The 21774-nt window shown below is 39.3% G+C and overlaps 1 protein-coding gene across 9 annotated transcripts in view; it reads left to right on the plus strand.

Moving 5' to 3' along the window:
- MYBPC1 (myosin binding protein C1) overlaps positions 1–21774 on the plus strand; it is an 88823-nt gene that overhangs the window by 64093 nt on the left and 2956 nt on the right. For 5 of the 9 annotated variants that reach the window (XM_019732098.2, XM_019732101.2, XM_019732089.2 and 2 more), the window contains 6 exons: positions 8251–8339; positions 10685–10880; positions 13314–13453; positions 16214–16373; positions 17854–17990; positions 19477–19663. In XM_019732098.2, the coding sequence (XP_019587657.1) occupies positions 8251–8339; positions 10685–10880; positions 13314–13453; positions 16214–16373; positions 17854–17990; positions 19477–19663 (909 nt within the window). Of the gene's footprint in view, positions 1–8250; positions 8340–10684; positions 10881–13313; positions 13454–16213; positions 16374–17853; positions 17991–19476; positions 19664–21357; positions 21579–21774 lie in introns of those variants that run through there. The other 4 variants (XM_019732090.2, XM_019732094.2, XM_074326214.1 and 1 more) reach the window with 3 other exon arrangements.

Consider the following 21774-nt stretch of genomic DNA (forward strand, 5'->3'; position numbering starts at 1 on the left):
TCTTCCTATCCATGAACATGGTATGTGTTTCCATCTATTTGTATCTTCTTTCATTTCTTTCTTCAGTGTCATAATTTTCTGAGTACAGATCTTTTACTTCTTTGGTTAAATTTATTCCCAGCTATTTTATAGTCTTTGGAGCAATTGTAAATGGGATTGCTTTTTTAACTTCTCCTTCTGATGTTTTATTATTGGTATATACAAATGCAACTGATTTCTGAATATTAATTTTGTATCCTGCTACTTTACTAAATTCATCTATCAGCTCTAATAGTTTCTTGGTGGAGTCTTTAGGGTTCTCTATATATAGTATCAAATCATCTGCGTATAATGACAATTTTACTTCCTCCTTACCGATTTAGATGCCTTTTATTTCTTTTTTTTTTTTTTTGTCTGATTGCTGTGGCTAGAACTTCCAGCACTGTGTTGAATAGAAGTGGAGAAAGTGGGCAACCTTGCCTTGTTCCTGATCTTAAGGGGAATAGTTTTAGCTTTTCCCCATTGAGTATGATGTTAGCTGTGGGTTTATCATATATGGCCTTTATTGAGATATGATCCCTCTATTCCCAGTTTCTTGAGGGTTTTTATCATAAATGGCTGCTGGATTTTATCAAATGCTTTTTCTGCATCTATTGATATGATCATGTGATTTTTATTTTTAATTTTATTAATGTGGTGTATCACATTAATTGATTTGTGGATGTTGAACCACCCGTGCATACCAGGGATGAATCCCACTTGACCATGGTGTATGATCTTTTTAATGTATTGCTGAATTCTGTTCGCTAATATTTTGTTGAGGATTTTTGCATCTATGTTCATTAGCGATATCGGCCTGTAGTTTTCTTTTTTTGTGGTGTCTTTGTCTGATTTTGGGATCAGGGTGATAGTGGCTTCGTAAAAAGTGTTTGTGAGTCTTCCCTCCTTCTGGATTTTTTGGAAGAGCTTGAAGAGAATAGGTGATAATTCTTTTTTGAACGTTTTGTAAAATTCACCTGTGAAGCCATCTGGTCCAGGGCTTTTGTTTGTTGGGAGATGGTTGATTACTGATTCAATTTCCCTGGTGGTAATCAGTCTATTCAGGTTTTCTGTTTCTTCTTGAGTTAGCCTTGGGAGGTTGTACACCTCTAGAAAATTGTCCATTTCTTCCAGATTGTCAAATTTGTTGGCATATAGTTGCTCATAGTAATTTCTTAAAATTTTTTGTATTTCTGTGGTGTCTGTTGTCACTTCTCCTCTTTCATTTCTGATTTTATTAATTTGGGTCCTCTCTCTCTCTTTTTTAATGAGTCTGGCTAAAGGTTTGTCAATTTTGTTTATCTTCTCTAAGAACCAACTCTTGGATTCATTGATCTTTTGTATTGTTTTTCTGGTTTCTATTTCATTTATTTCCACTCTGATCTTTATTATCTCCTTCCTTGTACTCCCTTTGGGCTTATTTTGCTGTTCTTTTTCCAGATCCCTTAAGTGTGAAGATAAACTGTTGATTAGTGATGTTTCTTGTTTCTTTAGATAGGCCTGCAATGCTATGAATTGCCCTCTTAAGACTGCTTTCATGGCATCCCATAAATTTTGGGTCATCATGTTTTCATTTTCGTTTGTCTCACGATATCTTTTGATTTCTCCCTTGGTCTCCTGCTTGGCCCATTCATTATTTAGTAACATGTTATTCAGCCTCCATGAATTTGTGTGTCTTCCAGTTTTTTTTCCTGTAGTTCATTTCTAATTTCATAGCACTGTGGTCAGAGAAGACAATTGGTATGATTTCAATTTTCTTAAATTTATCAAGACTTGTTTTGTGGCCTAACATATGGTCTATCTTGGAAAATGTTCCATTTGCGCTTGAGAAGAACGTGTATTCTGCAGCATTGGGGTGAAATGCTCTGAAAATATCGATTAAATCCAAGTGGTCCAATGTATCATTTAAGGCTGTTTCCATATTGATTTTCTGTCTGGAAGACCTGTCCCTTGTTGTCAGAGGTGTGTTGAAGTCCCCTACTATGATAGTGTTACTGTTGATCTCTGTCTTTATGTCAGTCCACATCTGTTTTATATATTTAGGTGCTCCTATGTTGGGTGCATTGATGTTCACTAGGGTTATGTCCTCTTGTCGGACTGATCCCTTTATTATTATATAGTGCCCATCTTTGTCTTTTAGTATTTTCTTCATTTTAAAGTCTGTTTTGTCAGAAATAAGTATTGCAACTCCAGCTTTTTTCTCATTTCCATTTGCATGAAATATCTTACTCCAACCCTTCACTTTCAGCCTGTGTGTGTCTTTTGATCTGAGGTGAGTCTCTTGTATACAGCATACACAAGGGTCTTGCTTTCTTATCCACTCAGCCACCCTATGTCTCTTGATTGGAGCATTTAATCCATTTACATTTAAAGTGATTATTGATAGGTATATAGTTATTGCCATTTTTAAATTTGTAGTTAGATTGTTTTCATCTTTCTCCTATTTACAGAAGTCCTTTTAGTATTTCTTGCAATGCTGGCTTGGTGGTAATAAATTCCTTTAGCTTTTTCTTTTCTGGGAAGTTCTTTATCTCTCCATCAACTTTAAATGATAGCCTTGGTGAATAAAGCAATCTAGGTTGTAGGCCTTTGTTTTCCATCACTTTGAGTATCTCCTGCCACTCCCTCCTGGCCTTCAATGTTTCTGTAGAAAAGTCATTTGATAGTCTTATGGGAGTTCCCTTGTATGTAACCCTCTGTCTTTCTCTTGCTGCTTTTAGGATTCTCTCTTTGTCTTTAACCTTTGCCATTTTAACTATAATGTGTCTTGGTGTGGACCTGTTTGGGTTTATCCTGGTTGGAACTCTCTGCACTTCCTGGGCTTGTATGTTGGTTTCCTTCATCAGGTTAGGGAAGTTTTCGGACATTATTACTTCAAATATGTCCTCAATCCCTTGCTTCCTCTCTTCACCTTCTGGTATTCCTATGATGCGCATGTTGTTGTGCTTGATGTTATCCCATAGGTCTCTTAAACCATCTTCATTGTTTTTTATTCTTTTTTCTTTTTGTTGTTCTGTTTGGGTGATCTCTACTAACTTGTCTTCTAAGTCGCTGATTTGATCCTCTGTTTCATCTAACCTGCTGTTAATTCCTTCAAGTGAGGTCTTTATTTCGGTAATTGTGTTCTTTAGTTCCAACTGGTTGTTCATTATGATTTCTACATCCTTCTTTGTATCCTCTCTAAGCTCCTTAAACATTCTTATCATCAGTATTCTGAACTCTGTCTCTGATAGGTTGGTTACCTCTGTTTCATTTGGTTCCATTTCTGGAGGTTTCTTCTGTTCTTTTATTTGGGACATGTTTCTTTGTTTCCCCATTCTGGCTGACTCTGTGTGTTTGCTTCGATGTATTAGGTAGATCCCCTAGAGTTCTTAGTTCTTGCTGGGTTATCTTATGTAGTATGTGTCCTTTATATTTGACTTGCACTACTTCGTTCTTTTCCTCTGCGTGTGTTCCAAAGGTGACTCTTGCATTGTGTATATTGTCCTGTTAAAGAAGATCTTTAATTGCTTTTTGCTTGTGAGTAGGTGGGGTTAACTCCTAGGCTGACTAGTTGTGAGACTTGGCTCTGCCCACCGCAGGGTGTTCTGCTGCATGAGGGTTGACCGCTTAAATGTGGTTTGGCCTCTATGGGCCCTTGTGCCTGTAGAGAATTCCCTCTGGGAGTGTCACTTATAGGTCAAACCCGGTAGTACTCTGGTTTGGTCTGGAGTTGGCCTCTGGGTGTGTTGAATCTTGTGCCTCTTAAGCTGGGCCCTGGTAGGGCAATTTCAGAACAAAGCAAATCACCAAGCACAACAACAACAACAACAATAACAAAAAAATCAAATACATTCACATGTAAAAACAACCGACAACCCCCACTCAACACAGGCAAAGATATCAAAGATATAAAGACAAAACAAAACAAAACAAAACAAAAAGCAGCACCAGTCTTGGCTTAAGCCCACCAAGTAATCTCCAAGTTGTCCTCTGCTGTACCAAAGAGTCCCCTGCGTATTGTGCAGGCAGAGCCAGTCACCTGGTGCCCAGAGTGACGTTGGGACTGCAAATTTAGATGTGTGGGGCTGAGGGTCTAGATGGTAGTTTTTACAAAGCCAGTGCAGTTTCTGCCCTTGCCTGCACATATGCACACTGAGAGTAGCACCACCAGCCCTGTGTCCAGTTCTCCTGAGTCTTAGGGCACTTCTTCCGTGTGTGTGTGTGTGTGTGTGTGTGTGTGTGTGGTGGGCAGGAGATTTCTGAGCTGCTGAAAACCCAGAGCTGCGTCTGCCGCCTACTGCTGATCCCTGGGAGTGTCTCTGCAGTTGTAATTGCCCCACCCTAGGCAGGCCAGAAAGGGTGGGGGCCGGGATGGAGGGGTCTTCTCTCTCCCAGCCCAGCAGTTTACACTCTTCCCGCAGGCCAGAAAAGGTGGTGGTTGGGGGTGGTGGAGTCTCTTCTCTCCTAGCCCAGCAAAAATCACACTCTTCCCAACCTCTTCCCTAGGTCAGAGCTGCCTGCCAGTCTTCCCAGAGCCTGAGCACTAAGGCTCCTCTGTAATCTGACACTACTCCTCAGTTCAGGGGCCAGTTTAAATCTCTGGAAGGGCAGAGGTAGGATTGGAAGAGTGGCGGGGGAAGGGGGGGGCCCAGGTATGGATTTTGTATCCTTTGTCCGGCCTAGGGCTTAACTGGAGGTATCAGCTGAGGTTATTGCCTGAAATGCTGGATATGCTGCCCCCTCGGCGGGAGAGATCAGCTGTGGGATGCAGGGAAAGAGCCCATCTCCTGGCTTTTGTGTTCTCTGTTCCGTCCTGGGATCCCCTGCGTCTCTGCAGCTGCGGATGTCGGCTGTGTTTCCACAGCCACAGATGCCGGCCGCGTTTCCACAGTTGCAGATGGGGCCACGTCTCCACTCTGCTCCCTTCCCTCTTCCCCTGCTCGCCCAATTTGCCCACCCTCAAGTAATCCTTGCACGAGTCTCTTAGCTGTTCTGTGTGATGAGCAGAGAGTCCTTTGATGGGTTATAAATGTCCCATTTCTGATAAGATTCGGAGGAGAACTCAAAAAGTGCGCCCCGCTGCCGCCATTCCTATGACGTCCTATCTCCAGAAAAAATTTTGAGAGTAAGACCTATGTTGTTTTTGCCCAACCATCACGCATTTGTCATTCTTCTGATAGCAACACCTGGATTTTCCTTAAGGAACACCCCTCACCTCACCACTGTCAGTCCAGGTGGCCTGGGTGGGCTTAGCCCAAGATCCAAAGATGGGAAGGAGGAAGGAAAACATTTTATAGTATTTGTTGTCAATGAAAAAATGTGAGCTTTTAAACAAAAATTAGAATTTTGGAGAAGTTGTATTCACCACCGTGGACTTGACAGCTTCCCAATACTTACCAACTGTTCTGATGAAATATGTGGTGATATTAATGGATGTAATTTTGGGTATTGAGTAATGGAATGTGTCAACGTTGGGAAGATCTGCAATAATTCAGTGAAGCAGTATTTTGTAAATGACCAGTACATGTTAAAAAATCATGCATAGGTAAAAGGTACATTTAAAATGCATGCTAGACCAATGGATTTTAATGTAACAGCGAATGAAAAATTCGTTGAAATGTTTTCAGAATCCACACTGCAGCTAACCTTTAAGAAACTACAGTTTACCGTGGTTAGTGTTAAAGCAAAGAAAAATGTCTACAATTGTCTGAAAAATGTATTCACAGACTGGAGGTATACATATTTTAATAAACTTTTCTTCAAACTCTTCAACAAATACAACATACTGCAACAGATTAAATGCAGAAACAAATGTGAGATGCCAGCTGTCTCTATTTAGTCAGACATTAAAGAAATTTGCCAAAATATGAAATAATGCCACTCGTATCACTAATTTTTTGTTAATGTAAAATATGGTTGTTTCCATTAAAATGTTATTGAGATTATTATTTTACATGAATAATTAAATATTTCAGAATTTCTCAGTTTTTATTTCTAATATGGTAAATATTGACAGCAACAGCCCAAATAAGCAAAATATTTTTGAGGCGTTCTTGATAATTTTTAAGAGTGGTGAGGTGCTGAGACCAAAAGTTTTGAGAATTACTGCTCCAGGGGAAAGAACAGTGGATTGGGGGCAGTGCCTGGATATCTGGGTCTGGACCATGTTCTGCCACAGACTTATAGTGTGCCTGCCTGAAACATTTTGGGAGTGAGTTAGGGGATGGATGGATGGATGGATGGATGGATGGATGGATGGATGGATGGATGGATGAGAACATGAAGCATGCATGTTTTCTTAGTAGATTCTGGTGACAGTCTAGATAAGTTGACTCTTGTTTCCATCATTTACTAGCTATGTGGTCTCAGGCAAGAGACTTGATCTTTCTGAGCCTTAATTTCTTTATCTGCAAAAGGAGATAATAGTAACTTACCACATCAAGAGGTGTGAGAATTAAATAAATTACTCCATGTTGTTTGCCTCATAGAGTGCTTGCCACGTAATAAGCCCTCAATGTGTGTTAGCTCTTATTAAGATAAGGTTCACTTTGCTGCAGGACCTTGCTGATTCTCCTTTTGATGTAGGTGATGTAGGATCTGCTGGCAGTTTCTGAGTGTGGGCCGGGATCTTGTCTCGTGAAGCCGAAGAATGGAAACACAGACCAGGGAGAGGGAAAAAGTTTTTAAAAAGAGGACAGTATATTAGAGGCAGGAGAAGATGTTGCAGCTCCTGAGTGGGAGGGGGTCCTGAATGGGGGTGCCCCATGACTGAGGCAAAAGCTCTTACTTTTATACCTTCCCTTGCCTGCTTGGGGAAGGGGAGCTGTTTGGAGAAGGGAACTATTTGAAGAAGGGAACTGGCACCTAATGAAATTCGTCTACGAGGTTTGTTATGCTTGCCCATCCTAAAGGAATTAGCAAAGTAACCCACTCTTTATCTATCAGATCTGCTCCGTTTGTCAGGTCAAAATGAATTTTATGATTTACCTCAAGGCCTTGTTACATTATGTCCTGGAGCGAAGGAGTGATTTCAAAACCTGACGTTTTAGGATATAGCTGTCTTTGTTTATTCCACCAGGGCCTCCCTGTCTACCTAGGGACCTGCTAACTATCCTGTATCACTTTTCCTCACACAAAGTTAGGGAATTGAGGATCTCCAGGTTCTCTTCCAGCTCCAGCATTCAGTTGTCATATCATCATCTCTAAAGTTTATTGAGCACCTACTATGCTCAACCATTAGGCTAAATGCTTTACATGAACAGCTTTATTTAACCCTCATTACAGTCCTACAAATTGGATGCTGTCATCATCTTGATTTTAGAGAACAGGAGCCTGAGACCACATCTACGGTGTGTCTGATCTAGGACGCAAACCCAGATCTCTGACTGCGGTCCCTGCTTCTAGGGAAGCACAGGCACTGAAGGCTGACTCCAGGTTCTAATCCTGGCTGTGTCACTGAGAGCAAGTTACTTAAAGTCTTGTGCTTCGGTTTCTTTGTAAAAGCAGCACCTGGCCCTGAAAGTGGCTATGAGATTCAAATTGGTCCCTTCATGAAAAGCATGTAGCCCAGTGTCTGTCACATACTGAGCACACAGGTGAGGAGACCGACTTCATTCCCTGCTTCTGATGGGTGTGCAGCAACATTTTCTACTATCTTCATGATGTTTAATCAATACATAGTAAACATTAATGACCGTAGGCTAGGGCTGCCTATTCTGTATTTCGCTGCAGTTACATACAGAGAAAGTTACTATCAAATTCCAACAGAGTTACCTCAATGGCAAGTGCTAGGTGCTAAAACATTTTTGTTTTGTTTTGTTTTGTTTTTTTTCTGGTGAAAAAGACTGGGAAGTCCTGCCAGCTAATGTCATCTCTGTACATTTTTATGGAACATTCATTGGAGAATATAGTCACTGTTGAAAACTATGAAAAAATAGGTCCCAAGAGTAAATTTGGTGTTTTTCTATAAAGTTGCTTTAGGCTTGTCATGACAATAAAAATAGGAAGTTGCAGTAAAATCAAAGAGGTCAAGGATAAATTTTATTGCGTTACACTGTTAAAACATCTCTTTGAAGAAAATGTTTGGAACCTAAGCTACCATATATAATCTGTTAGAGGCACATCTAAGATTTTACTGCCGAGACACACGCGTAAGGATATCCCAGTGAGTATCATGACAATATGCCAATGAACGGCTATTTCCAGTGTACGATACTGATCACGAAACTGTGCTATTCTCCTCTCACTCAGAGCCTCCAAAGATTCGCATCCCAAGGCACCTGAAGCAAACCTATATCCGCAGAGTTGGAGAAGCTGTTAACCTGGTTATACCTTATCAGGTAATAACTCAGGGGTTGCTCACTTTCTCTTTCCCGTGCTGGGGTGTTTAAGAAGTAGAGGGAGATGCTGTATTATTTAAGTTCATCATGAGTCAGGATTTCCTCAGAGGGTGATAGGTAAAGAACGGAAGAGATTTGGGGAGTGATAAACAATCTCCTACTATAAAAATAGAAAAATCTATAAAACCGTCATAGATTTTTCTTCTGCATGAGACACATGAGATTGAGTCTTGTCTGAAGCCCAGGGACCGTGGTGGGACGTGGAGGAAACCTCCAGGGGATACCCAAACAAGAAATGCTTGAAGATTCTTTCTGGTCCTGTATATCTATAAAACTGATCTTCATGTCAAGTCACGTTCTCAAGATTAACAGTCAGGAAACCACATATGCTTACTTCCCACAATTACCTAAATCAAACTACAGTCCAGTAAGGGGGATAGCTGAAATTTGATATCTCGATGCCATTAACTGAAATAACTGAGCATTGTTAAATCATTGCTCCAACAAAAGAATCTGTTGTTTACAAGATTAACCAGGCTTTGACTATAGTAATCAGTTTCAGACACACCACACACACACACACACACACACACACACACACACACACACAGAGCTCATTCAAACCCGTAAAAACCAGGCTTACTAGACCGTCCGTTCAGGCCATCGTCATTGCACTCGGGCCCACGCCTTACAAAAGGCAGTCATCTTCCACATACACAGTGCATGAAATCGGAATGAAAGCCAAGCAGGATGTTAGTGTAAACACAGCAGAGGAGGAAGGAGATGACTTGGCAAGGTTTCTTCCACTTCTCTCCTCCCAAAGCCTCAAATAAAACTGGGAGTTGGGACAAGGCAGGTACTTGGGATGCAGACCCAGCCCTGGACGGGGGCTGCTGAATCGTTTCTATCGCGAGGGCTCTGTTCTCAGATCTTGGGGGTCTGTGTATTTGGTTTCTGTTACGAGGGTCTGGGGTTGGAAAGAACATGAGAACAGGGACCTCATAGGCATGGCATCCCAGGGGCTGCTCAGCTGCCAGGAAGGGGGTGACGAGACTGTGCATGTTTGCTATTTGTGTAACCTCTAGAGTTCTCATAAACATTTTCTCCTTTAATTCTAAGAATCACCTGCTGAGGCAGGAAAGGCTGATTTCCTTATCTTCATAGAGAAGGGAAGAAACTGACATTCAGGGAAGTTAAATGATTTGCCCAAGGTCACACGGCAAGTAAATGGAAGTGTCAAGAGCAGTCTATGTCTCCTGACACTTAATCCAGTGTTTTTTGTTTACTCCACGTTACCAGACAACTCAATTTTTTTCTCCAGTAGCTAATAGCATATTGTACATTTAAGGAAATTAGACCTGGAACTATTTTTCCATATCTTTAACAATATTGTTCTCTACTTTCCTTGTGCAAGTCTGAGTATGGCCAACCATTCTTCAAACTCTGTGGGCAGGGGTTTGATGTGTGTCTCGCACATTCTTATCATAACCTATCAACAAGCCACATTAGGCGCCTGTACAAAGGCTGTGCCTTCCCTGACTGAATTAATGTTTGGTTCCTGTCTGTGGGGTGAGCCTGAGTGCTCAGGAATCCTAGGGGGTTCCTTTGTAATATATGAGTAAACCAAAACTCGTGTCCTTGAGTGAGATTATAATTTCTCCAAGTCTGCTCTTAAAGAATAGTTTCAGCAGCTAGAGAGAACAGAGAATCATAGACAAGTGTGAAATAAGAGCACAGTACAGTGAATAATCATTAACACTTAGATGATATTAATAAAACACGTAGTATACAGGAGCTTTCTAAGAATGTCAGCCTTTATAACCACCCTGTGAGATACGTACTATCCTTGTTCTTGTTTTACAGATTGGGAAACTGAGGCAGAGAGTTGAAGTAACTTGCCCAAGGACACACAGCTATTCAGTGGTGTTGTCAGGATCCAAATCCAGATTCCAGAGCCCCGGAACCCATGTTCTTACCCAATATGCTGTATTGTGCAGGCTTTGGAGCTAGAGAGACCCTGCTGGAAAGACCTAGTTCTCGCACTTAGTTGCAAGACCTTGGGCAAGTCCTTTAACTCCTTATGCAAAAAATGAGGATAATAATACTATCTCGACATGAAGCTTGAGGAAGATAATAAACTTCATGTAGTTAATACAGTGACTTGTACACAGAATACAGTCAGGGCAATAGCAAGTGTTACTGTTACTGCTGCCGTCGCCCACACCCAGGCTGTTTCTCAACCTTGCCTAGAATAGTGTAAGACACTGTCATTATTTGTCCTGCTGACAAACATCTTCAGACAATCTGATTTCCCGCCCCCTCTACTTTTTCTGTCTTTCGTTTAGGGAAAACCAAGACCAGAGTTAACTTGGAAGAAGGATGGTGCAGAAATTGATAAGAATCAAATAAATATCCGCAACTCTGATACTGATACCATCATATTTATCAGAAAAGCGGAGAGGAGCCACTCTGGGAAATATGATCTGCAAGTCAAAGTGGAAAAATTTGAAGAAAGTGCATCAATTGACATCCAGATTGTTGGTAGGTTTGGAAAAAGGAACTAGAACATTCTGTCAAAGCAGTATTTGGACTAATTGTTCTTGTCATTAAGGCCGGAGTAAGAATTTGTGTTCTGCTGGCTTGATATAAAATTCTTTTTTGGGAATTTTTTTAAACAATAAATAAATTAGTAAGCTTGTTAGCATTTCAAAATAATTTTTCACTGACTAAAAGAACTAATCATGGGAGATTTAGGACATATGTGTTAAAGGAAATTAATGTATATACTTTTTAGTGAAAACCAGCTGTATTGCTTTACAACCCAGTCCTCTCTTACTGTTTCTCAACTCCTCAATGATGAAACAACTTCCTGTGTTGAATTCTTGCATAAAAAACATTGTAGATTCTAGACATAGTTTATCATGTTTCTATTATCCTTAAAATTTGCAAATAATAAAGTTTTAATAGAGAATGAAGAAATTTTATTAAATGTAAGGAAGAGGTGCATAAACTAAGTTCAACAAATAAATACTGAATTGGTTGATCCTGCAGGGCTAGATACTTACCTGCCCAAATAATAAATACCATGTTTTCCTAAAAATAAGACCTACCCGGACAATCGGCTCTAATGCGTCTTTTGGAGCAAAAATTTAATATAAGACCCGGTCTTATATTATGTTAGATAAGACTGGGTCTTATAGTAAAATAAGACCGGGTCTTACATTAATTTTTGTTCCAAAAGATGCATTAGAGCCGATTGTCTGGCTGGGTCTTATTTTCTGGGAAACACGGTAAGGTTCGTTCTTCTATCCAGTTAGGGGAATCGAGAGAAGACCCATTTCACTTGAATTGTTCTATAATTTTTGCAATGTCAAGAATAAATTTAAGAGTGGAACTAGGAGAAGCTTTGTTTCTAGTCCTTTTTATTACTATATTTCAGCAAATTTGATGAAGGTTTTCTCACCAGAGGAGCAACTTCTGTGGCAAGCCGTCCCATGGGTGAAAGTTCATGCCCTTTAAACTAAGCACACCTACTGACTAACCCTTCGTGATGTTTGTTAAGTTGGGGGAATGTTAGATTGTGCCCTTGGATCTGGCCTGGCTCCACTCTAATGGAAGCCCCATGGAAGGGTCTGGTAGACCACTGCCCTCTGAAACATAGGGAAGGACATTTTATTTTTCTGCTTGGCCATGTAGTGAGTATTTTACCAGGTAGTTATAAGTGCCTGGCACATCGCTTCCACACTCAAAGCATTTCATAAATAGGAACAATTATTTTTCTAATTATTTTATTAGTCCCAAATTTACGTATCTGCCACGCTAGTAAAAATCTAGCAATGCCATTTACTATGAGGGAGCAAGTGTTTGAAAAGTCAGTGTGGACTTTGAAGCTGAAGTGGACCTGGGTGCAGCTGGGATGTTGGGCTGGAAAAGACAGCGGTCTGTAGGACACATTGGTGAAAAAAGGAGATAGAAGACTGTGGTTGTAGAAACCATTGCTAGTAATGGTGGAAAGAATGGAGGGTTATCCCTGTGGTTTTCCCCACTCACTGAGCCCATGAAGACTGCTTGGTAAAGCACATTTAAAAGAGAGAAGAACATTACCAGAAAGCACAGTGGAGTTTGCTCTTTTCTGTCTGACATTTCCTATAAAAATAATTACAATTGCATTTTAATACCTGAAAAATATTTCAGGACAGAAAGGGTGATTCTTGCACTGAGAAGGATAATAGATGTGAACTTTCTCTGAAAATTAAGACCTACTATGCAAATATGTAATATGATGATGGTCCTTCCTTCTGCCTCTGCATGCTTTTCGGGGGGTCCTGCCAATCAAGACTTAGTTTTCTTTGGCCTTCCTGAACATTACTGCAATTGCCTGGAAGGTCAGGGGTCACAGAAATTCATGTGTCGCAGAAAGTAAAGTAAGGGAAGGCTTCATTTCCTCATGAATGCATTTTAGTTACATATATTGGAAACACTGGATAAATACAAATAAATCTTGGAGGGAGAGTTGGCAGCATGATTAAAAACAAGTTTTCCTCACACCCATTAAAGGTGCCTTTTGGGTGCAACAGAGGAACCCACTCAAGGCTGTGGGCTCAGTGCCTCTCACCAAAAGCTGGAGTTCTCAGCCCAGGTGGGTTCTAATTTCAAGTTCAGCGTCAGTTTACATTTCCAATTAGGCAGGGTGGCCTTGGGAATCAGTGCCAGTAGCCTGCCCCTAAAGGGATGGTTAATAAAGTTTGAAGTCTCATTTAAAGGTTTTTGAAAATCCTTTCATTTCCATGAATATGAACGTCAAGAGTTTCCAGATAAGCTTAGCTGCAGTGCATTCTTTGAAGTGCAGAATGGTGAAACAAATGTGGATAGAAATGCAGGGAGGGGAAGGACATTTTAAAATATCCTCCTGTAACAAGGTATTGGTTGGGAAGGAAAGTCACCTCGCAGTGATACTGTGATTTCATCCTATAGACCGTCCAGGTCCGCCCCAAGTTGTGAAGATTGAGGATGTGTGGGGAGAGAATGTTGCTCTATCGTGGACACCACCAAAGGATGATGGAAATGCAGCCATTACAGGGTACACGATCCAGAAGGCTGACAAGAAGAGCATGGTAAGGCCTGGCTTCCTCTGGTTCAGCAGCAGCAAAATCAGATTTCATCATAAGTAAAGGGGGAGGCAGGAGGTCCTCTCCGATGAGGAACTCAGGCAAGCGGTGGAGAAGTGATAGCCTAGTAGAAAGGGGAAGGCCTTTGGATCCACAGAGAATTGGACTTGAATCCCACTTGTACATGGACAGTCACTTCACCTCTTTGATCCCCACCTTCCTCATCTATAAAGAAGGGACAAGAATACTGGCTTTGCTTGGTTATCATGAGGCTAAAATGATAGAAAGCAGATGGCACAATGCTCAACAGAATTGAATAAATTCATTCATTCAACAAATACTCACTCTGGATTCTGACTCAGATTTACAACCCATGCAACTCTTTTTCCTTGTGACATAATGTTGGATAACGTGGACTAAAAGACACCAGGTAGAAAAGAAAGATTCTAAAGGGAACAGCATGTGCAAAGGTCCTGGGGAGAGAAGGAGCTTAGGTTGTTCAAGAAGCAACCCAGTTGGAGTATGAATTATTATTACCCATATTTTATAGACAAGGAAACTGAGGCTCAGGGAGTATAAATGACTTACAATCTCCAGATTTTAAATGTTAAGGTGTCCATCTTCCTGAATCAGAATCACCCACTACACTCTACTCCTGCCCTACCTGTAAGTGAATGAATGAATCAATGAATGTTTGGACACACAATGGCATGAAGCTATTTTTCACTCTCATAGGAGGAGTAAAACATCATACTGAATGCTATTAATTAGAAGTCTTTAGACATTTACACTAGTAGATCTCAGTAAGAACTTAGATTATGGAATTACATTGGGTTAATAGAACAAGGAAAAAGGGTTGGAAAGCGCAATTTAAGTAATTGGAATGGATTTCAAGCCACACCTTTCCATAAACTATTTCTAGCATGTCTTTTCTTTCCCCCGAGTGGGTGTTACATGACAAAACAAGATTTGTTATATAGAACAACATCTTCCAACTAAATCTGGACAGCTTGAGAACTAGATTAATGGGTAACTTTGCAAGGGAAGTACTGCATATCTTGGATTTCCTTAGCAACAAGGGCTCTTCTTTGGACCTTGACCCAGATACCAGTAGTGAATCCAGAGGTACCACGTTTCTTTCAGGTGGCATTCCATTCTTCCACCCCCATCATATTTGCCCAACATTTATCTTCATAGATACCTAGTCAAGTCCAGATGAGCCAGGACTTTCCTGCTGCTTGTTATGACTGAGGTCTGCCTGGCGATAGGAGATGATCCCTAACCCCTGCACCACTGTGTTTCTGTTGCATTTCAGCAGGGGCAGACCTATAGACGAGAAGATGCTCGCTCTGCCCAGTGCACTTCCCAGGAGATCACTGTGCCCTGGTCTCACTGTGGCTACAGACGCTCTTCTTCACTTCAATTCCTATGGTCGTTCATACCTTCCAGAAACATTATCTGTGCCAACATATTTATTCATTCATTAACTATGTGTTGAGCACTGTTCTAACTGCTGGATAAAAAAGAATAAGAAAGAAAAGAAAGGGAAGGGAAGGAGGAAGGAAAGGGAAGGGAAAGAAAGGAAAAAAGAAGGGAAGAAAGACAAGACAGTTCCTGTTCTTAGAGACTCGGTCTAGGCAAGAAGAATGACATAAAACCAAATGACAAAACCCGATGACAAAACAATATAATAAATGTTGGAATAAAAGTTTGCATAGAGTGCTTTGGGAATCAAGGAGGGTATAAGTGCATTTGTCTGCTATCTTAAAAACATGCAAAATACATATATAATGATGCCTCCTAAAAGGTGCAAGGAAAACCTTGTCCTTTATGAACCATCTTTTTGTCAGCGAATATATTTTCTCAATCAGTAGTCTTAAACATATGTGGTACAATGGGAATTGCTATTGGTTGCAAGATAAAGTTTGAAATCACTATATTTCTTGGTGAGGAAAAAATTGAAAAAAATCAAGTTTTAGCTTCTCAGTCATTCATTCTAGTACTCAATAAACATTTATTTTGTGCATAGTACCGACTATGTGCCAGGTCCTGTGATAGACACTGTGGGTACAAAGCGTGAGAAGAAAAGTCTGTCTTCACTATCATGGTGTGTTCATTCCAGTGATGGGTGGGGGTAGAGAATAAACAAGTAAAATAGTAAATATGTAATATAATTTACAGTAGCAAGTGCTGTAAAGAACACTTAGCCAGGTTAAGGTGACAGAGTGTGACCAAAGTAGAGTAATGGATGGAAAAGAACCTATATTAATAATATTCAGCAGATTTGTTGAATGATATTAATTTTTCTCTAGTGATTTAGCATTATCTCTTCCTCAGAATAGCTAAGTTGGCACTAAGATTCTATTAGGTTGGCGCAAAAGTAATTGCAGATTAAAAGGTTAAAAATAATTGCAAAAACCTCAATTACTTTAGCACCAACCTAATAGCATTATATTTTGTTATACAAAAGATAAATAGGTCAATAGATAGATGACAGACTTTGTACGGTTATGAAGAAAATATAAAGGTAACAGTTGACATCAAGGGTATATGATTCTAACGTGTAAGTGCAGATAAAATTACGTAGTCAAAGGTAAATCAATTATAAAGTGTTAAACAAATTAAATGTAAATTATTATTACTGTCAATGTAAAAATTGGAGCTACTTTTCCTTTAATGAAACATTCCTGTTATTTATTCTAAGCAACAGTTGGAATAGTTGTGTATTTTTAAATGATTTTCCTCAAGTGTTTTTTTTTCTTTCAGGAATGGTTCACTGTCATTGAGCATTATCACCGAACCAGTGCCACCATTACTGAACTGGTCATAGGAAATGAATACTACTTCCGGGTCTTTGCTGAAAACATGTGTGGCCTCAGTGAGGATGCAACAATGACTAAAGAAAGCGCTGTGATTGCCAAGGATGGTGAGTTAGTAGTGGACTGGTAAAAGGGGGTTCTGGACCTAATTTCAGTGTGTAGGGTTTGGGGGCGTTTCCCCCACACCACCAAGCAATTCTCAGACACCAGCTGGGTTCCTACAATTCAACTCAATTCTGATACTATGTACTGGAAGATAACATCAGATCCCACAGGTTAAGGGTTCAATCCCACAAGAAAGCCCCCCAAACCCCCACTTCAGATGCCAATTGCAAGGCCGGGTCACCTGTGCTCCTGACAAACAGGCTGTAAATCAGAAATTCCAATGACCCCCCTTCTCGGGTTTGTTAATTTGCTAGAGCAGCTCACAGAACTCAGAGAAGCATTGTATTTACTCAATCACTGGTTTATTATAAAAGATTAAAACTCAGGAATAGCTAGATGGAAGAGATGCATAGGGCAGGGTATGGGGAAAGGGCACGGCGTTTCCATGCTCTCAAAGCCCTGCCACACTCCTAGAATCTCCCTGTGTTCACCAATCTGGAAACTCTACTAACAGGTCTTTTTGGGGTTTTATGGAGGCTTCATTACGAAGCCATTATTGATTAAATCTTCAGTCACTCTCCCCTCCTTGGAGGTCTTGAGGTAGAACTGAAAGTTCCAATCAATCACAAAGTTGGTTTCCCTGGCAACCAGCCCCCATCCTTGGGTGGGGTCCAAATGTCACCTAATTTACATAACAAAAGACACCATTATAGCTCTCATTGCTTAGGAAATTTCAAGGGTTTTCCGAGCTTTGTGCTGGAAATGGGATGAAGACCAAATTTGTATTTCTTCTTATAAATCACAATGTCACAACTGGACATCTGGAAAACTTGGTTTTCAATCACTGGAGAAAACTGAAAGAAGAAGGGATGTGGTGAAAGAGAATAAGAAAATGATAAACACATTATTAAATTCTGGTAAAAACGTCCGAGTAAAATGTTAATTTTACAAGTAAAATTTTTAGAGGAAAATGATACGGTCATTACGTTTTTTTTAAATAACAAGCTTTAATTCTAATTTCTGGGCTGTAGATATATAATTGACTAAAAATACAGGGAGAGGAAAAAGTAGCCATTGACTTCTTGAGCTTGGGTTACTTTTATTCTTGGACACCTTCAATGTAGCTACACGTGAGACCCATGAAACGGGTGAAACTGAATTCCATTCCTATCATTTCATTTCCTCATGAACTACACTTCTTAAAGCTCTTCCTCATTACTTTCACATTAAAATGCATCGTTGACCAAAATACCCAGATACTGAATTCTTTTCAATATTTGTTTCAGTTTCAGACAACCACTCTGGCTCTCTGTCCCATGTGTGATTGACTGTACATTTGTACCCTTCAGAATGAATGCCATGTGGTGTTCACTCATGTTTTTATGTTTTTCTAAGTTGAGGGAAATTTTAATTCTGAGTTGAGTATGCCAAGAATAATATATTCTCAGGCCAATTTGTATATTTCTAATGCTTGTTTTTAAGGTAAAGTCTATAAAAATCCAGTGTATGAAGACTTTGATTTCACAGAGGCGCCCATGTTTACTCAGCCTTTGGTTAACACCTACGCTATAGCTGGGTACAATGCCACTCTGAACTGCAGTGTGAGAGGAAATCCTAAGGTACATGTTTTATTTTTTAAAAAACACATCAGTTAAATTTAAGAATTAACCCCAAACGCCTTTTGTATTTTCCACATTATAAATGTAAAGTCGTAATATAAACTGACCCTCCAACTGCTATTTGTATCTTTTTTTGGGGATGGTAGGACTTTGAGGGGGGTGGTGTTGGTGGATAATCAGGTGCACTATTTAAGTGTAGTAGTAAAAATGTTTATATTTATTTACTAGTTAAGTGCTATCTTCTAAGGAAAAACCAAACCACATATTTTAAAAAGAACTGAGAGGGAAGGAGATGGAAGTAATGTTTCACCTGAAAAATTAGGTGGTAATATTCACTCATCAAGATTAAAGCCAATAACACTATACTGCAAGGCAGAATTATAAATATGCTATATTAAGGGTACAGAGTACTAGGAAAGGAGAAATTGCACCTGACTGAAGAGTTACAAAGGTTTCAAGGTTTAATGGTGTTGCATTTGAGAAGAACAACAAATTTATGAATATTGCCCATAGAGATATCTACCCCGTTGTAGCACTGAGGGAAAGAGCCCTAGAATTTGGAAAAAGTGCAAATAGTGGTATTTTCCAGCAAATACCATAAACAGAAATAGGGAAGTCAAAGAGAGAAACCAAATGAGAATGGGAAGAAGAAGCTGAATTCATGTTTAATTGGAAGTGATGTTGGGACATCCAAGTGGGAATGACCTCGGCAGAGGAAAGGGTCACTGGAGCGTAGGAGAGAGGCCAGGCAGGGCTGTGACTCTCAGTTGAGGAGTCCCCAGGCATGGGGTGCTACATTCCACCCCATGGAGTGGAAGCTGTAGGAAGGAATACCATTAATTAAAGAAGGTAGTGAGCAAACAGCCAAGGACCAAGGTGTGAGCCTCAATGAATGCTTCTATTTGGAAGGTGGAAGGAGGAAGAGGATCGGGTGAAGAAGAAAGAGAAGCATCATCTCTGGGGTCTGAGCAAAGCAAAATCCTATAAAAGGGGGAAGAGCGGATGCGGAGGGTGTGCATCTGCATAAGAAAGGACAAGACGATATGAAACAGGAGTGGAGAGTCAGTGACGTTACATGTAGTTCAAGAGTCAAGGAGAATGGAATCACCGTCCCAGGTGATGAGGTTATGACAAATTTTGAATTACCTGTTTGGAGAATGATGGTGATGAAAGCAGCTGTCAGAGGACAGATTAAATGGTGAGGAGGCATAAGCAGCCCACAAATAATTCAGCAAGAATATCAGGAAAAGGAGAAAAGCAGATGGTTATGACACCTGATGGGGATCAGAACTGCTCATTTGGTCTCTTGCCAAGCACTAAGTAGAATTTTGTTTGAGAGAAACAGTGCTCAAGTGGAAGTGGATTCTTCTTAGATGTGCTTTCTTTCCATGCCCATGCTTGAAAATGCTGTCACTGGCTTTGATGGCCTATGAATATGCTAAGGACAGATATGTTTTCACCTAATTTACTTCAATATTAATTTCAGCCCAAAATCACCTGGATGAAAAACAAAGTTGCTATTGTGGATGACCCAAGATACAGGATGTTCAGCAACCAAGGGGTCTGTACGCTGGAGATTCGCAAGCCCAGCCCCTATGACGGAGGCACTTACTGCTGCAAAGCAGTCAATGACCTCGGGACAGTGGAGATAGAATGCAAACTGGAGGTGAAAGGTATGACATCCAAGGTCTTGGGGATAGAATAAAATGAACGAAAATCATTAATTATTGTCCTTACTGCAAAATGCAGATTGTTTGCCAAAATGTCCCGGGGTGGAGGAGGAAGGGGGAAGAGCCTTTGGGGAGAGAAGACATTTTTTCCATTTTGCATTCACTCTTGTTTTGTTTGTGAAGGCTTCTTGGTTATTGAAAGACTTAATTTTATCTCTTGCATTTCTTGTTAATGAAAGAAATATTAATTTCAGTGGAATGCATGGTGAGAATAAATAAAGTCAAGGAGGTATTATAGTGGTGAGATAGTCCATCTATAAATAGAAGCCTAGTGCAAAAACTTATCTAATGAAACTGCAATTAAGGAATCTACACCACTTTTAATTAGTTTACTGTTTTCTGAAACTTTCAATATATATGGATAAGTTTGCTAATTAAGTGTGCCATATTACACATGTGGAATATAGCATACACATATTTTTACCAGTTGCTTTTAAAAATCTTATTAGAGAATTTCTATTTACAGGAATGCATTTCATTTATACTAGTTTTCAGAAGTTTGCAACCAATGAAGCCAAGAAAATGTATAAGGATTAATATGGTAGAAAAGTCTCATCATAACCTGTCATATTAATCAATTTTCATATTAATTGAGTATACTGACCTTTTTTCTTGACAAAACCTACTTTGGGACACCGTGAAAACTCCTACAGCTGTCAAAGTCACCGTTATGAGATAATAGGTGACATGTCCTGATGTGCTTTCTCTTATTCTTATTGTATTATATTGCCTTTCTGTGATAACTGAAGTCTTTTTCCTACACTCTATAATGAAGAAATTATGATCTAAAAGAAAGATTATCTTGTAAATATCTAGTTTAGAAAAAAACATAGTAAATGCTTAGGGTATTTATGTTTTAAAAAAGCTTTATTGTCCTAAATTTAGTATAAAATAGTAAAGAAACTTCTGGAAAAAATTTCCTTTTATAACTTTAAAAAAATAGTATTCTTTCCTTATGATCTCTGTCCATCCTCAGGTAATACAGTATAGTAAATTCATAAGTGAGTGAGGGAAAAAATATTTTTTGTTTTATTTTTCCTTTCAAATATAAAACAATATTCTTGGAATATTTCACACTTTATGAAGATAGTGCTTATAAATTTAAACGTTATTATTTTAGCTGTCTATTAGCTTTCAATGTAGATTAAAGTCACAGTTGCAAATATATCTGGTTTCTAAACTCCAAGCCTTATTAGTTCCAAGGTATTGCTGGTATTTATGTTTCAACATCCAAAAAACAAAAATCTAGTACCACTTTTGCATGCTTTGTAAGTAACTGAATGTTGCCAATGATATAAAATGATGATTTCATAAATGGTTCAACATTTGGGGTCCTCCATAAAAGCTAATAACGTTATGCATAATCGATATGTTCTTTATAGTAATTGTATAGTGCATTATATATAATAATATTGATAATATAAATAATGTATTCTGGTACATAAGTTCATAATAAGCTATCAATTGTAATATATTGGTAAAAGTTTTTGGTCCTAAAGTAAAGCCAAGATTGTTTATCATCAGATTGTTATCTGATAATGGGTGACTTGAATGAATCAAGTTAAGCTGTGAAAAATAAAGTTAAGAATGTCAATCGAGAATAAATAAATACTGGTACAAATATTCTAATTCTACAGTGATATATCAAGGAGTAATTACCCCTGGACAACCATTCTTCTTGGAGGGGCAACAACAGGTTTTCAAAATTCATATCCCACTGGATATTTCTACTTTCTGTTCCATTCCTCTTACATGAAATCGCACTTTGCATGTAAAGCTTGACTTCTGATTTGCTTTATAATTATATATTTTAGCAGCTCATGGCATACAGTGTTTATGCCATGAACGAGGAAGGCCAAATTATTCAAGGATATTAAGTAATGTAGGAACTAAGTTTTGTCAGAAAACTAAGTACCATACTACAGGTCTCCATAAATAAATCCAGAAAGCTGCATTTGAATATGACCTCATTTTAGATGTAGGATTAGCTAAACCTAGGACAGTGGTATTTCTTTAATATTTTCATTTTTCATATGTCAAGAGATAGGATTTTC

The sequence above is a fragment of the Rhinolophus sinicus genome, linkage group LG02, assembly GCF_036562045.2.
Source record: "Rhinolophus sinicus isolate RSC01 linkage group LG02, ASM3656204v1, whole genome shotgun sequence".
Taxonomy (NCBI): Eukaryota; Metazoa; Chordata; class Mammalia; order Chiroptera; family Rhinolophidae; genus Rhinolophus; species Rhinolophus sinicus.